Below are 15,647 nucleotides of genomic sequence, written 5' to 3'. Positions count from 1 at the left end.
ATGAGAGAAGCAGGGGAGGGATACGGATACTTTTGATGATGGACGAACTGGACTTGTATTGGATGTGGACAACTTTGGATTGTCTACGGGGGGAGGTTATCTGCGATATTTGCATTACTTTACTGGTAATGGGGATATTTACATCACCTACTGTTAATTGGAACATTTTGGCACAGTTCAGTTTGACTGGCGAATGATGGCGTGACGTGTGCTAGAGTTAAGAAGACACCTACCTCACCATGCCATTGACTGGCATTCGGCGTCATGATGAAATGAATGTTGACATGAGTTGACGGGTATGTCGCTGGAACAGTAAGGTGTGTTGGTAGTGGTACAATGCTCTTGTTGCATGTTTATTTTCACCCATATGTACATTTAACCGTCATAAAGCGCGCTTCGTTGTCCTCGCATGTCTTGCCTCTGCCCATCTCTTATTGCGTAGGCTGAACCAGTCCCGAGACGGCGTCCTCGATCTCCTTGTCCGACAGGCCCTCGAGGACCTTGGACTTTTCGGTGCCTCGCTCTGCAGAAGTTAGCAAGGGGTTTGGGTCTGGCGGTTGTCCCAGACGCACCGTATCGGGCGTAGACCTTGGGCTGGGTGCCGGCGGCCTCGCGGATGAGGATGGGGATGTTGGGGTTGTTTCGCTTCATGGTAGGGTAGGCCCGGGTGATGAATGACCTGCGCGTGTGAGGTCAGCCCATTGATTCTCGTCCATTGTGTGTCCCTGTATGTTTCCCGGCACTATCCACAGTCGTATCGATCCAATTGACCCCATTGTCGCGTGGATTGTCGTTCATCCGGTGGATTCGAGAGAGTTGATTCCAACGTACCGAACAGCCGCGCTCTGCTCCGAGGTCTGGCAGAAGAGGAAGCGCACCTCGCGGAGGGACTTTGTGAAGGCGTACTTTGCGGCGGTCATGGCGGGCGTCGTTGTCGTCGTCGTGTGGTTATCGGGTGAAGCTGCGGAGGAACGGACGAGCTTGACTGCTAGGTAATTGCGGGCTTGTGGTTGGCAAGGATGGCGGATGAGGCTCTTCGGGCGGAATAAAGTGACGGGCGTGAATGGCTGCATAAAATGGGCCATGTGCATAAATGGAATTGTGCACAGTCTGAGCTCCGGTGCCGCTGTGGCCTTCCCCGCGGTGAATGAGTTACGTACCGTTTTTTTCACCGGGGACACCGTAACTCCGGGTTCCGCCTTCCGTTTTCTGGGGCACTCACCCGCCGGTTTGCGCAGAGCAGCTAGTGAGAGAGAAGGTGCGCCCCAAAGTGTCTCGGGACGACAGCGACCGACCCTTTGGCCCCAACGTCTCTCTTCTCGTCAAGCTTCTCGCCCGAAGACCCGCGACTTTCTCTCCCTCATCAAGTAGAAGAAGAAGCAGCAGCTGTGAGTCACCCAGTTTCTATCCCCTTTTACTCTATCCATCTTCAATTGCGTCATAGTTGATTGGCTCTTTCTCTCTCCGCGCCAATAGCTACTGACTCTTTTTATTTTTCCTTTTTTCTCGTTCCGATAGCTGATATCGCAAACCCTCAACCGCAGCATCCCTACAAAGACCATGTCCTCAACCACCGTCTTCCGCGCCTCGCGCCCCCTCTTCCGACAGGCCACCACCACCTTTGGCGGTGCGCCCGCCCGACAGGCCTTTCGCCAGAACTTCCGCCAGAACTTTAACCAGGGCAGCGGTCGCCGGTGGCAGAGCACCGATGGCGCCCAGCAGCAGCAGCAGTCGTGGTTCAATCGCATGTGGGAGAGCGAGGTCGGCTTCAAGACTGTGCACTTCTGGTGAGTGACCATGCGTCTGTGTGACCATGATATACTAACGTGTTGTCTAGGGCTCCCGTCATGAAGGTTCGTTGACCATCTACCCGACTATATACACGATTACTGACTCCATCCTTGCAGTGGGCTCTCGTCCTCGCCGGCATCTCTGACTTTGCTCGTCCCGCCGAGAAGCTCTCCTTCACCCAGAACCTTGCCCTGACCTGCACCGGCATCATCTGGACCCGCTGGTGCCTCATCATCAAGCCCAAGAACTACCTGTATGACGTCCCTGCTCCTCTGTCACACTCCCCCACAACTAACACACACCCAGCCTCGCCGCCGTCAACTTCTTCCTCGGAATGGTCGGCCTCGTCCAGATCACCCGAATCGCAAAGTACGAGTCCGATAAGAAGGCTGGCCTCAAGGGCGCCATTGAGGACATCAAGGCCGATGCCAAGGAGACCGTCAAGGAGATCAAGGGTTAAATCACACCCTTACACTTGATAGAAACCACATCCGCCACACACACAAGACACAGAACCCCTCGCCTGGAATCGGGAACGGGACGAGTCGCTTCAACGCGTTTGGACAAGAGCTGGGCCGAGGCATGCGTTTAATCACCATGTCGTTGCTGCAAAAGGAGGGGTTTTTGGGTTTGTCCTCTAAAGGGGAAACCCTAGGGATGAGATGAATTGTCTGTTTTTCCCTTCTTGCAAAATTAGAGGATAGCTATTACATGTTGGATTCGGGGCTCCAGCAAATAAAGAAACCAATGCAAGATATACCCACATGCACCTGCAATGCAATGCTCATCATGAAGAGAGCTCGAGATGCGTCCACATCCATGATATATATCATCTTCTCATCGTCCAACACAGAATCTTCTCTCTAATCTTCCTCTGCAGGTATCATTCATGATAGATAGCATTCATACGACACCGACACTCATACCATCCATAAACGCCATGCATACAAAACTTGGCCCCCGTCATAACATCCAACCCCAAGGGCCCCTGGCTTGTCAAAGCCTGGTGGTCCGTGAAAAAGAGAAGCGAAATATCATGAATAATATGTACATGAATAAAGAAGCACCATCTTCCTCCAAAATGTGTTATAAATAAACACCATATCAACTTGGTGGCATTCCAAGTCCCATCACGTTCGTCTCGTCTCATCGTCATGATAGTCATCGTCACCTCACACCCTACTTCTCCGTGTGTCCGTCATTAAGGAGCATCTCCAGGATGATCTGTCGGCCCGGAAGCTCCGGATGGCACATGGAGATCTTGACAGTGCCCTTGGATCCTTCGCTACCGCTGGAGGACTGCATGTAGCCGTTGCTCTGCGGGTTGAGCGTGCTTTGGCCCGTGGGCCCACGAACTCCGAGGTCCAGGACTCGGACCCCGCGGCCGGCAATGATCTGTCGTACTCGTCCGTTCTCCGCGTTTCGCACCTCGACGTAGTCGTCGTTGAAGATAATCAGGTACGAGCCGTACATTGTCGCTCCTCGAGCCTTGCCTCGCTTGCCCGAGTACTCCATGATGAGTGTTCGGCTCACCTCTCCGTGCTTGTCCACATACACGGCACAGTCCTCGTACGTCAGGATGAACTCGTTCTCGTTGAGTCTGAACATTCCCAGAGGTCGCTGGTCTCGAATTCGGGCAGCAATGTTGGCGATGGCCGGTTCCTTGAGATCAGGGATCGACATGGGCTGCTTCTTATCCAGCGTGAGCATCTCAACTCCCTTGGCAGTCGCCACGGCGATATATGTCTGGAACAAGCTGAGGGAATAGCACTCGGTAGGGAAGAAGAATTCGTCAAACTCGCGGAAGGTCTCGGTGGTTCCTCCGCCAGTTCTGCGTCCGCCAAATAGTCGGGACTTCTTCTCGGTCGACTTCTGGAAGATGGGCTCCAACACCTTGAACGAAGTGTGCAAGCCCTCCTTGCGCTTGTAGAAGAGAAGCATTCGGTCCTTCATCTTGGCTGTGGCAAAATATGTCACATCCTTGGCCAGTCTCTGTGGTGCTCTTCTGGGGTTGTCGGAGATAACAGGTGCCGAGAACTCGTTGACGGGGGCTACTGCGTCCAAGGGATAAGAAATGAGGTTCTTATCAGCGATGAGCACGCACACTGAGAACTCTTCGAGAACCGCAATTTGCGTGACACGGGTTGCTTGGACAGTCTACAGTATCTTGTCAGTCATGAACCGTAAACAAGGAAAAAAAGGAACTCACCCTCAACCATCCGCGAGGATTCGACGGCTCCGAGATGAAGATACCATAGTCGGTTCCAATGGCAATCACAGACTTGCCAAAGGCAGTGAAGCCAGTGGCACAGTTGACCTGAGCACGGCAGACAGGGGCAACACCTTGAGCCGGTCCCAGCACACTCTCCAGCTCCTGGATGGACCGGTCAAGGGGTGTGCCCTTGATCTGGGGGACCACCGGGGTCTTGGCCCACATCGAGGTGTTGTCGTAGTGGAAAGCGGCATCGGCGAGAACGCGAAGTCGGAAGGGTTCGGCGTTCTGAGAAAATTGACCCTTGGCGTACGTTGTCTTGGCCTCGATGATCTTGTCACACCAGTCGCTTCGATCCTTGGCTGAGGTCGCGTAGAGAGTGTACACTTCGTGGCCCAGATGCTTGATCCTGAAGGGATACAGGATCTTACCCTCCATGTCGTTGGACCCAGTTGGTGTAAGCCCAGAGCCTATCGAAGAGCTGGTAGCCGCGTGCTCCAGGCCAGGTCTGCCTGAATTAGTTGCCACCTTGTTCAGCTGGGTGCCGGAAGCAGTGGCAGCCGTGGTTCTGCCCAGGGGAGCAGTGATACCCTTCTGCTTCTGGACGGGCTCGTCGTTTCTGCTCTCGAGGAAGAGGAAGGCCATTGAGATAGGCTGCCATCGGTTAGTCACAATGCTCGTCAGATAAGCCAGGATAATACACACCTCCTTGTTCACATCATACTTCTTCTCCCCCTTGCCATCCTTAGGTGTCACAGTCTTAGCCAGGATCAGGTAGTGGTCAAACAGCAGTGCATGGGTGTCGACCCATCTGACTCCCTTGGATCCCATCCTCTGCAGGTCACCCTCGAACAGCAGCTCGTGGTTATGCGCCTCGAGGTTCAGGGCATGGTGGTAGCCTGGTCGGAAGACAATCATCCTGTTGAGATCTGTCATCTGAACCTTCTTGTTCATCTCGGCAACCCTGCCATCACACTCGTGAGCAACAACCTTGATTTCCTGGATGGCCTTGATAAGGTTTGTCTTCTCCTCGCTCTCTGTCTTCATCTTGTGCTCAACACTCTCAAGGAGCAGAATATAACGCTGAAGACGCTGAATAGGGGCGATCAGGTAGTGCGTCCAGTCCTGCTTGGACGCAATCTTGTGTCTCTGCATCTCGTCCAGGAATCGCTTAAAGTAGAGGTTGCGATCCGCCTCTCTGCGGACAGTGTAGACGGCATTCGGATATGCCGATGCATACTCGACGTAGATAGCCTTGGCCTTGCGGATCCATTCTCGGAACAGATCACTAAAGCCAGTGATCCAGGGTCCCTGCTCCTGTTGTCGGTACTTGAGCTGCGCCAGCAGATGATCCTTGTTGATGTCTTGGACGGTATCCAGCTTTCCAAACACGTCATACAAGAATCTGTCTCTCGTTTCGGGCTTCAGGATCGGGGGTTGCATAGCGCGGAGGCGATCTCGGTAGTATCTGCGGAAGATGTCGAGCTGCTTGATGTAGTTCTCCTCACCAGTCACGATCTCGTGGAGGATGTTCTGCCGTTCAACCTCCTTCTTGGGCTTGGACTCCCAATCTTCCTTCTTGAGGCCATAGAATATATGCCACTCGTCGGCCGGCTTGGTGTCGGGCAGCTCCTCTAGATCCACCTTCTTCAAGGAACGGGTGCAGTGGTACGAGTAACAGCGTCCGCTGATCTCTTCGTTGTGCAATCTGGGCGCATAGCATCCAGAGCCTGTCAGCTGCCACAGGACTCCCGAAATATGGCCGTTTCCAAACTTGACCCATTCCTCCTCTGGCACAAGAACTGCCCGCTCCAGCATCAGCGTTATTACGTGGTTACTGAGGACCTCGGCATCTGCCACGTTCATGGTCGGAATCTTGCCCGTGAAAAGGTTGATCAAGGCTTCCTCAACCGTCTTGCTCCTCAGGTCGGCTTCACCCTCAGCCATCTCGCGAATCCAGGCCTCGAGACAGGTGAGCGCCCACGGCTCGGGGCACCTTCGGAAGTCGGCGTCATTGAGCCTCGAGGGGACAAACTTCTTCTTGCGGCCGCTGGGCAGGGTAATACTACCAAAGTCTGCTGTCTCGTACTCCGGGAATACTTGGCTCTGTGGCATGTGACTTTGTCGGGCTATTCTCCTCCGTTCATCCGCAGCCGCATCGGTCCTGGAGCGCGCTGGAGGCTGAACTTGAGGAGTGTGGCTGTGTCCGGACAGTGAAATGGATCGCTCGGGCTGGGGGTTGTATGCGCCGCCAGAAGTGTAGTATGCTTCGGGGTTGTCAACCTGACCAAGCTGCGAGCCCACGCTGCGCGAGTACCCGTGCTGGTAGGGCTGACGGTTGTTAGTCTGAACCGAGAGCAGCGAACTGCTGTCAGATCCGGGACCAGGGATCGCTGGTAGTGGTCGGCTTGACAATCCTGGGTGGTAAAAGAGGTCTTGCAATTGGTCTCTGTTGGGAGATTCTGTTCCGCTCTGGCGAGAACGTAGCGAGACCCGCTCGTCATCATCGTCAAAGCTCATTCGCTTCTCTGTTGGGGGCTTCAGTCCTCCTGTATCACCATAGTTCATCTCTGCCTCAAAATTCCGGTTGGCAGTGTTTGGCGTGGGAAGCGGCCGAGCAGCAACGTCCTGGCCCGAGGAGGCGGGCGGCGATCCAACGTTGCCGTAGGCCATGCCGCCGACGAATCCGCCGGCCATCGCGCCCAGATCCATGCCGGCATAGTCGCTGTCGCTACTCTGTGCCTGCTCTTCTGGATGAGTGGGCAAGGGTCTTGACACGGGTGGTTCTGGATTCGCCATGGCTGGCATATCAGTGTAGCCAAAAGCAGAGCTGAAGCGCTGCTCGTCGAGTTCGGCTTGCCGCATGGCCATCAGGCCGGCTTCTCCGTACGCATCATCATCGTCGTCTTCCTCGGGCTCGTAAGCGGTGGTCCCTGTTCGAGTCGAGGTGGTTCGGCTAGCCATATTAGGGATCGTTGTGGCATTCGAGTCGTAGCGAGAAAGGTGCTGGCCGGACAAGTCTTCGTCGTTGTACTGGCCATTGGTGGGCTCAGGTAGTGGGCGATAGGTCTGGCCAGAGCCGCCCAATTCCATCTCCAACTCCTGCATCAGGTTGTCATTGACATGCTCGTCTTGATATTGCTGCTGGCCACCACCCCATCGTCCGGACGAGTCCTCTGAAGGCCGGCTCGGCAGAGGCGCATTCGTCGGGTGCCGTTGTACGCCTGGGGACGAGGACTGCGGGAGATTCGAAGGTGAACCCACGGGAGAGGCCTGCGAGTTCGAGCGAGATGGCCGGTTGTAGTGCGAGTTGTGCTCAATGGGAGAATAATAAGGCCCGACCGGGATCTGAGTGGTGGTGGGATAGGGCGGTTGCGAAGAGCCCGAATATGAAGGAGTAGACGCGGCTCCGTTGGCCAAGCTGCTCGGATATTGGTTGTATGACTGGTCATAGCCTGAGGCCTGGGCTCCAGAAGTCGACGAATTAAGAGATGGGCTACGCAGCGGCTGCTCATAGCCAGGTGACAAGCCCGGAGATGTAGCAGACTGCGCGTAAGCATTCCCGTATGTCGAGTTGGGCGACTGGCCGTAGCCAGGCGAGGTCTGAGGAGCGTAGCCCTGGGCATACGTGTTATTGAAGCCCTGATACGACGACTGGCGCTGGAGGCTGCTGTTTGTGTTCGCATAAGCTGAGGGGTCATAGGTGGTATGGGGCGTGTAGGAGCCGGCAGTCGAGGCGAAGCGGGTGGGAGGCTGCTGGCTGTTGCGGTAGGGGAGGGTGTTGGTCGACTGCGATCGCGGGAAGCCCGAGGTTTGCGCAAAGCTCTGGGGGTTGTACGAGTAGGTTGGGGTGGGAGGACCAGCATCTTGATACTGATGCTGGTAGCCCGCCAGCGCGCTGTTGTTGGTGGAACCATAACTAGAGCGGCCAGCCGGGGCACCGCCCAGGAAGAGCTCATCCTCGCCGGTGGCAGGACCGCTACCAGGGAAGGCGGATGAGCGGGTGGAAGGTTGCTGGAGATAGGCGGCATCGTCTCCGCCATTGAAGCTGGCTCGGCGGGCTACATCGACGTCGTAGGATGACTGCTGCTGCTGTTGTTGCTGCTGCTGTTGCTGGTAGTCCTGGCCACGGCCGGCGACTGGGTACTGGACGGGCGGCACATGGCCGTATCTCCGCTGATCGTCACCGCGAAACGACATGGCTGAAGGGTCCTCGAGACAAGACGATAGAGGAAGGCGGTGGTTGCAGAAATGGTGCGCGAGAGCAAATGTCAGAGCCGCTTAGGCCTGGCGGGTCGGGCGTCTACCTCGTATAGGACGGCGAGGGCTGATGAGCGCGGGCGGGTCGCATTGAGGGGTATCGGACAGGGCGGAGGACGAGGACGAGGAGCAAACAGGCCGTCGTCGACGATGGGAGGTGAGGTGGTGAAAAAGCGACGAAAAAGAGCGACGAGGTGAGTTGGCGCGCGCAGTGTTGAGGCGGTTGGGGTTCAGCCGAGAAAATGGATCTTGGGGCACCGACGTTGGTGGTGGTGGGTGGACTCGAGGATACAAGTCGAGCGAGCGGCGGCGGGCGCGGATTGATTGATTGTTCAGGCGGGCAGGGCAGCCCCTCCCAGTCTCAGTCTCACGCTGCTGGGCTGGCACCTGAGGTCAGAGCTTGGGGCCTCGCGTGCTGCGGTGAGGCTCGGGTATATACTAGGGAGCTGGGTAGCTAGCTAGCTCTGCGACAAGACGAGTCGAGGTGGTGGACGAGAAGAAGGACAACGACAGAAAAGAGCCGTAAACTTTTGGTTGGTGGTGGAGAGAAGCAGGGTCCAGCGAGCGGCGCGGTAGAGTTGGCAAGGTAAGGTAAGGTAAGGTAGGCAGGTACGGCAAGTAATAAGAAAAGGTAAGATTGAGACGTCACTGAAGATCAATCAGGCTCCGATGGATGGAAGCTCCCCCCATAGAATGGGATGGGATGGGATGGGCCACAGTACAGTACCGTACCGTGCCTTTCTGGGAATCCCCGGCCTGTGTGTGCCCTTTTTACGACTGTTGCGTGCTACGTCGTAGTGGATGTACAGTACGGACAACGGAGACGACGGGGGGGCGGCTCTTATTGAATGACCAAGCCACACTTGAGATGATGACTAGAGGCCCATGACACGACAACGAGGCGTGGCTTTTTCCTTTCTCGTCTCTCCCGCCACGGTCTTTTTTTCTTCAAGGACTTGGCATCTAGTTACAGTCACCAAAGTCCTGTACCTCGAAGTTACTCACAAGGACTATCAAGGCTCTACGATGCGACAAACTTGGAGGTGGGCTGCTCTCTCTGTTGGGGGGGACGCCCGCCCAAGCCCAAGGCACAAGGGTCCATCTCCGCATGAGTTTAGCGGCTGGCCGATGACGCCCCGGGGACGGGGTTTGCGGCGGTGCAAAGGGGAAACACGACACCTTTTTGGGGGCGGTGATGCTCGCAGAACAGAGCCATCTACGACAGCGCCTACAGCACAGCTAGTGAGGTTGGCGGCCTCGCTGTCAGACTAGCACATACGAGGACCTTGGGGAAGAATGCCTTGTAGGAGCCGATTACGTAGGTTCTTTGCCCTTTGAGTGCCCTTGTCAAATGCGGAGCTGTATCTGCTGGATCTGAATTGTCCCATGTTTCAATGCCAGCAAGCGGGCTTTGTCAGGCCTTTCTCTCGAGTCGAGTTTCACCTGCAGACGGCATCGAAACATGCAGGCAGGTAGGCAGGTTTCTGCACTGTTTGATCCGCTGGCCGTTGTTCCAAACTTCCATACCTGAGTTTCCAGTTGCAGCCAGCCGACGAGTGTCAATCAGCTGTTAAGTTTGGGCCTTCAACGGCAGTTCATTTTAATGTCTAGCTATTGACTCTGAGTTTCTATCCATGGTAACATGTGCCAACGGTTTCAGTGGTGATTTCACACCTGCCTTGCTACCGATCCAATCACAACAACCGAGTCTCGCTACCCTCCGAGGGCTTCACAGTTGATTCACTGGCCCAGCTGTTCGGTATGGTTTACTGTTACTGCATCAGCTGCCTGCGTGTGAATCTTCTGACGCTGCACCCTGTGGATAACTCATCTGACTGCATTCAAACGCTGTCACTCAAACTATCCATCCATCCCGCGGAGAGACCGAGGCATGTCAGCCGCCATCAGCCACAGCCAGCCCTACCAACCGCGACCGTTACCGCAGTCACCAGTCAAGTCAAATCTCCGACGACAACACTGCTTCTTCTGCGGTCATGGCTTTTCGAGTTACCCATCCATGGATTGCCCTGGCACCATTTACTGTGCCCTTTCGGCTCCGTACCTCGGATATCGACTTCATCTCGCCTGCCAATACCAATGCAATGCTGCGTTGCCTTGGCATCAGTACGCTCCACTCGCTCACGGAGATGGATCCATGATGATGGAGATTTTGCTGGGCATTGCTCCGCTGAAAACATTATCATCGACACGTCTGACAGAGGGTTTTTAACCAAAAGCAGGAAAGTAATATGGCATGTTTAAATAGCGCCGAGAGCAGTCTTACTACGTACAGTACCGCTCGATAAACCAACAGCATCCTCATCCTCACCGCATCATGTAACGTGCCACACACAATTCAGCATCTCCAAGTCTGTCAACTCAAAAGTTCAGCTACTTATTTCCATCTGTATTGTTGCTTATATTTCCGCTTCAGTAACTTTGTAAATAGTGATCCTCGTCCGGGTATTGATCAGGCTTCGCTCTGCCCTTGACCAGCCCCGGACCTGGGCAGCCGGCCCGGAGCAGGCCATGGATGACCCTGAACATGGCATCCGTATTCTCCACATCGAAAACATGACTTGTCTCCGGAAAGTCGTTGTGATACCCCATAAAAATAGTCCAAATCCGTCAAAGTGTAGGGTATGCATGGCTTGCATCTTGCTCGTCCAGTCAACATGCTGCTCTCGAGAATAGACCTAAATTTAATCGCATCCTGGGAGCTTCTTGCCTGGCTCATTGTAGATGTTCGTTCAATATTCTACTTCCTTGGTGTTGCCAAAGGTCCAGAGACTGATCAAGAATGTGGACGCAGTTTAGCAAGACTTCAATAGTGGCCAAGCCCTGGTTCACCTTTTGTCGCGTTGTCAACACTGTATTCCCAAGCCAGACCGTAACGTTATAATTATAGAATGCGCCCGTTTTCACGTGAAATCATGCGCAAAGCCAAAACATGCTCCTCACCATGGTCAGTGAGTGTGCGATTTTCTGCTGCCACAGTGACAACCGTAGGGTGACTGAAACCCAAATGAATCAAGGGACAAAGCGCCAAAGGTTATGGATTTTTGGCATTCACACAAACTAAAAGATACAAAAAGCCTCCGAACACCATCAGGCGGGTTTGGGCGAATGGTTAGGATGGTAATATTAAGATATGTCTTCATGCAGGCATCCCATCGGTGAAACATGGCAACATCGCATCACTGTGCCAAGTCTAAGTATATTCCCTTGGGGGAAAAAGGTTAATACACTCTAAGTCGGCATCAACTTGTGCTTTCTAGCTTTCTAAGGAGTATACGAGTAGCTACCTTTATGGGAAAGCTCGCATAAGATTGAAACCTAGTTAGTCGTGTTCAACAGCATTGTCGTATTTGTAGGACTCTCTATTTATAACCACATACCACACAATGGGGAATGTCCTGCTCAATGATGGCAACATCCAGCCTTTCAACAACAACCAAGATGTAATAGCTGGAACCCGATAAACCTAGGTATCTACACTTCCAGGTACCACATTCGAAACCGCCGACACCGGCGTGTCAACTTTACCCCGGGTAAACGAATCTGCCCTCACGTGACCCAGCTCCGATCGAGCCCGCCGGATTGACGGGTCCCCAGCTTGTAGTTCCGGTATCAGATCCGATAAGAGCCGATAAAATCTACTAAATCGCCAGCCGAGGACAACATAATCCGGGTTTGGCCTTCTCTCCGATTGTTCACCAGCTTCCTCCCCGAGTTCTTTGGCCAGCGTCATTCGAATCCTTGCTCTCGAAGCCCATCTCTTTCCCCTTCTGAGCCCAGGCCAAGCCCAATTGGCCCTCCCTCCTCCTCCCGGAATAGCGTTTCGCCAGACTGCCGCCAGCCAACCCAGCTCAGCCCATCATGCTTCGAACCGTCACGGGACGTGCTGCTGCCACCTCGGGGCTTGTGAAGTCGGTGCTGCCTCGGGTGTCCCGAGCTACGCCCACATGCTCGATTGCCCCGCAGCTGCGACTTCAGAATAAGACTGCTTCGGCCGGCCTGCGACTCTCCAGAGCCATCCACAGCACCCCCGAAACAATGTCCCAGACACGAACTGAGAGCGACGCCTTTGGCGAGATCCAGGTCCCCGCCGACCGCTACTGGGGCGCCCAGACGGAGCGTTCTCTCGAGAACTTCCGTATCAACCAGCCCCAGGACCGCATGCCCCCTCCCGTTATCAAGGCTTTCGGTATCCTCAAGGGTGCTGCTGCCACTGTCAACATGCGATATGGCCTCGGTGAGTAGACAGTGTTAGTGGAAGTTGGTGGGGTATGAGAGAATTCAGCTTGGACGGTTTGGCTTATACCCTCGCCGTGGGTGCAAGCCGACGAGTTCCGTGAAGCTGCTGCCAAACTCACCACTCCCGCATCCTACAAGACCAATGCGCTGACGAGCGACTTTTACAGACCCCAAGATCGGTGCCGCTATCCAGCTGGCCGCCCAGGAGGTGGCCGACGGCAGGCTCATCGACCACTTCCCCCTCGTCGTCTGGCAGACCGGCTCCGGCACTCAGTCCAACATGAACGCCAACGAGGTCATCTCCAACCGTGCCATTGAGCTCCTCGGCGGCACCATGGGCAGCAAGAAGCCCGTCCACCCCAACGACCACGTCAACCGCAGCGCCTCGTCCAACGACACCTTCCCCACCGTCATGCACATTGCCGCCGTCCTCGACCTTGAGGGTGAGCTCCTCCCCGCCCTCCGAAGCCTCCGCGAGGCCATCCAGAAGAAGGTCGACGAGTTTGAGGCCAAGAAGATCATCAAGATCGGCCGCACTCACCTTCAGGACGCCACTCCCCTCACCCTGGCTCAGGAGTTCTCCGGCTACGTTGCTCAGCTCGACTTCAGCATCAAGCGCGTTGAGAGCTCTCTCCCCGACCTGCGACTTCTCGCTCAGGGTGGTACTGCCGTTGGTACCGGTATCAACACCTTCGAGGGCTTTGCCGAGGCTATTGCTGAGGAGGTCACCAAGATGACTGGTACCGAGTTCAAGACTGCCCCCAACAAGTTCGAGTCTCTGGCCGCCCACGACGCCATTGTTCAGGCCCACGGATCCCTCAACACCCTCGCCGGCTCCCTGACCAAGATCGCCCAGGACATCCGATACCTTGGCAGCGGTCCCCGTTGCGGTCTTGGTGAGCTGAACCTGCCCGAGAACGAGCCCGGCAGCAGCATCATGCCCGGCAAGGTCAACCCCACCCAGTGCGAGGCCCTGACCATGGTCTGCGCTCAGGTCATGGGTAACAACGTCGCTACCACCATCGGTGGCATGAACGGCCAGTTCGAGCTCAACGTCTACAAGCCCCTGGTCATCCGCAACCTCCTCCACAGCTCCCGCCTGCTGACTGACGGTATGCGATCGTTCGAGAAGAACCTGATTGCTGGCCTCGCCGCCAACGAGGAGAAGATTGCCAGCATCATGAAGGAATCGTAAGTGCCCCTGGACTAAAACTCTCACGTACGAAACACTAATTATGTCTTGCAGTCTTATGCTTGTCACCTGCCTTAACCCCAAGATCGGCTACGACATGGCCAGCAAGGTGGCCAAGAACGCCCACAAGAAGGGCCTCACCCTCAAGGAGAGTGCCCTGGAGCTCCAGGCTCTGACCGAGGAGGAGTTTGACACTCTTGTCAAGCCTGAGCTGATGGTCGGCCCCAGCCCCTACAAGGAGTAAGCCGATCGAGAAACATAAAATGCAAAAAACATGGTGGCTATAGACGAGGACTTTCGGTTTTGGGCAGTGGCCGAGTTGTCTTGTATCATTAAAACCTAAAGAGCCTTGATAGAGTACCTATGACGATGAATAGCTAGTTAACTCAGTTTGATGAGATGAGCATTTGTAGCGGGTTTAGATACTTACTCTTAAGGGATTGTTTCCGAGGTGGAAGAAAAACATTGATCAATATTGACCGAGTTCGGGCATCCTTGATCGAATAAGAGATTCCGTACCCTCCCGCTGGTGTTTATGCCGAAATCACCGGTTGCGGGTCCGGCGATCGGCGGGAATACTCGGCGGGGTCGTCGGAGATAGGCCGGCGGGGTTGTAGTTGCCATCCATTTCAGCCTCTTCAACGACATGTGCTGTGCGTTTATAGAGCAGCTCACCTATTTACAAGTTGATACTTAATCTACACCTCGCCTGAAGAGATCCTCAATGACTGATAACGCTGATCGCAAGATCTGGCAACCCCTCCACCCCGCCATCAGGGATCGTCTGGACCCCCAGTACGTCGCCTACCATGAGGCTCATCTCCAGTACATAGAGCCGGAGAAGCTGGGCGTCTGGGATGGATCTGCGAGGACCAAGAAGGTGTCTCTGCCGCCTGGAGGCACCAAGCCGGTTCCTGTAGGGGGCATCGATGATTTTGATGTCGGCAGATTCCGGGTGAGGGTTTACACACCAACAGGGGAGTGTGATGAGAGAGGTTGGCCTGTTCTTGTCTGGTTCCACGGCGGTGGCTGGGTTCTTGGTGGTTTGAATAATGGGACTGATCTTTGCTCGTGGGTTTGTCAAGGCATGGCTATTGATACCTCTTTGTGTTGTGCCGAGATGTGTTTCTGACTCGATGCTAGGCGCGCGCTGCAAGGTCGTGACCGTCGACTACGGTCTCGCCCCAGAGAACCCCTTTCCAATTGCAGTCGAGGATGCGATTGATTCTTTCAGATGGGTTGCCTCAGAGCCAGCTGAGCTCGGAAAGATCGACACTTTGCGCATCTCCATCGGCGGAACATCGTCAGGGGGAAACATAGCCCTCGCCGCAGGAATTGCAGCCTCAAACCCTGGAGCTCCCCTTCCAACTGCTAAACCATCACTCCCAAACACAGCATCACACCCTCCGGCATCACTGTTGCTTTTTATTCCCGTGGTGGACAACACCGCCACCGCCGAGGATGTCTGGAAGCCCAACGCCGAGACTGCCCCTTGGCTGACCCCTGAGCGGCTGTCGTGGTACCGCAAGCTCTACTTGCCCAGGGATGAGGACTGCAAGAGCTGGGATTCCAGCCCGAACTTTGCTTCCGAATCACTGCTGAAGAATCTCCCAAAGACGTGGATTGCTGTGGCCGAGATGGACATCCTTGCTCCTGAGGCACTGGCTTTTGGGGAGCAACTGAAGGACTTGGGGGTTGAAGTTGATACCCTAGTTGTGGAGGGAGCAACGCATTCTATCTTGTCGCTTCATGGCATAATAGATAGAGGTCGTGAGATGATTGGGAGTGCGGTCCAGCACCTTCAGGGGGTCTTTGGAACTTGACAGCCAGATGTTGGTCAATAACTGACGTGGTATTGAAGTACGCTAAACTAATATCTCTTGATATATTCTTTGAGACTCAATTTTCCAGGCACCATCCTAAAGATCTAACCTC

General features: G+C 54.9%; 5 protein-coding genes across 5 annotated transcripts; 3 read left to right on the top strand and 2 right to left on the bottom strand.

The window, feature by feature from the left end:
- Positions 1-431: 431 nt before the first annotated feature.
- Positions 432-1,025, bottom strand: NCS57_00415900 (NADH-ubiquinone oxidoreductase 10.5 kDa subunit; the record flags this gene model as incomplete). Its single annotated transcript, XM_053054130.1, has 3 exons — positions 832-1,025; positions 573-679; positions 432-523 (listed from the first exon to the last, which is right to left on the bottom strand). Exons 1-3 carry the CDS (start codon positions 918-920, stop codon positions 432-434), a joined length of 288 nt encoding a protein of 95 aa, XP_052916290.1. The 5' UTR covers positions 921-1,025.
- Positions 1,026-1,083: 58 nt separating this feature from the next.
- On the top strand, positions 1,084-2,251 carry NCS57_00415800 (Mitochondrial pyruvate carrier; the record flags this gene model as incomplete). The annotated part of the gene is made up of 6 exons (XM_053054129.1): positions 1,084-1,143; positions 1,372-1,388; positions 1,545-1,787; positions 1,838-1,853; positions 1,908-2,044; positions 2,098-2,251. The coding sequence occupies 6 exons, from the start codon at positions 1,084-1,086 to the stop codon at positions 2,249-2,251; spliced, it is 627 nt and encodes a 208-aa protein (XP_052916289.1).
- A 719-nt stretch (positions 2,252-2,970) lies between these two features.
- On the bottom strand, positions 2,971-8,203 carry NCS57_00415700 (uncharacterized protein; the record flags this gene model as incomplete). The annotated part of the gene is made up of 3 exons (XM_053054128.1): positions 2,971-3,948; positions 4,001-4,657; positions 4,709-8,203. The coding sequence occupies 3 exons, from the start codon at positions 8,201-8,203 to the stop codon at positions 2,971-2,973; spliced, it is 5,130 nt and encodes a 1,709-aa protein (XP_052916288.1).
- Positions 8,204-12,142: 3,939 nt separating this feature from the next.
- NCS57_00415600 (Fumarate hydratase) lies at positions 12,143-13,956 on the top strand (the record flags this gene model as incomplete). Its single annotated transcript, XM_053054127.1, has 3 exons — positions 12,143-12,518; positions 12,688-13,711; positions 13,767-13,956. 3 exons carry the CDS (start codon positions 12,143-12,145, stop codon positions 13,954-13,956), a joined length of 1,590 nt encoding a protein of 529 aa, XP_052916287.1.
- Positions 13,957-14,436: 480 nt separating this feature from the next.
- On the top strand, positions 14,437-15,535 carry NCS57_00415500 (Abhydrolase-3 domain-containing protein; the record flags this gene model as incomplete). Its single annotated transcript, XM_053054126.1, has 2 exons — positions 14,437-14,797; positions 14,856-15,535. 2 exons carry the CDS (start codon positions 14,437-14,439, stop codon positions 15,533-15,535), a joined length of 1,041 nt encoding a protein of 346 aa, XP_052916286.1.
- Positions 15,536-15,647: the final 112 nt, after the last annotated feature.

This window comes from Fusarium keratoplasticum, chromosome 3 (assembly GCF_025433545.1).
Source record: "Fusarium keratoplasticum isolate Fu6.1 chromosome 3, whole genome shotgun sequence".
NCBI lineage: Eukaryota > Fungi > Ascomycota > Sordariomycetes > Hypocreales > Nectriaceae > Fusarium > Fusarium keratoplasticum.
This window is presented reverse-complemented; position numbering and strand designations above follow the sequence as displayed.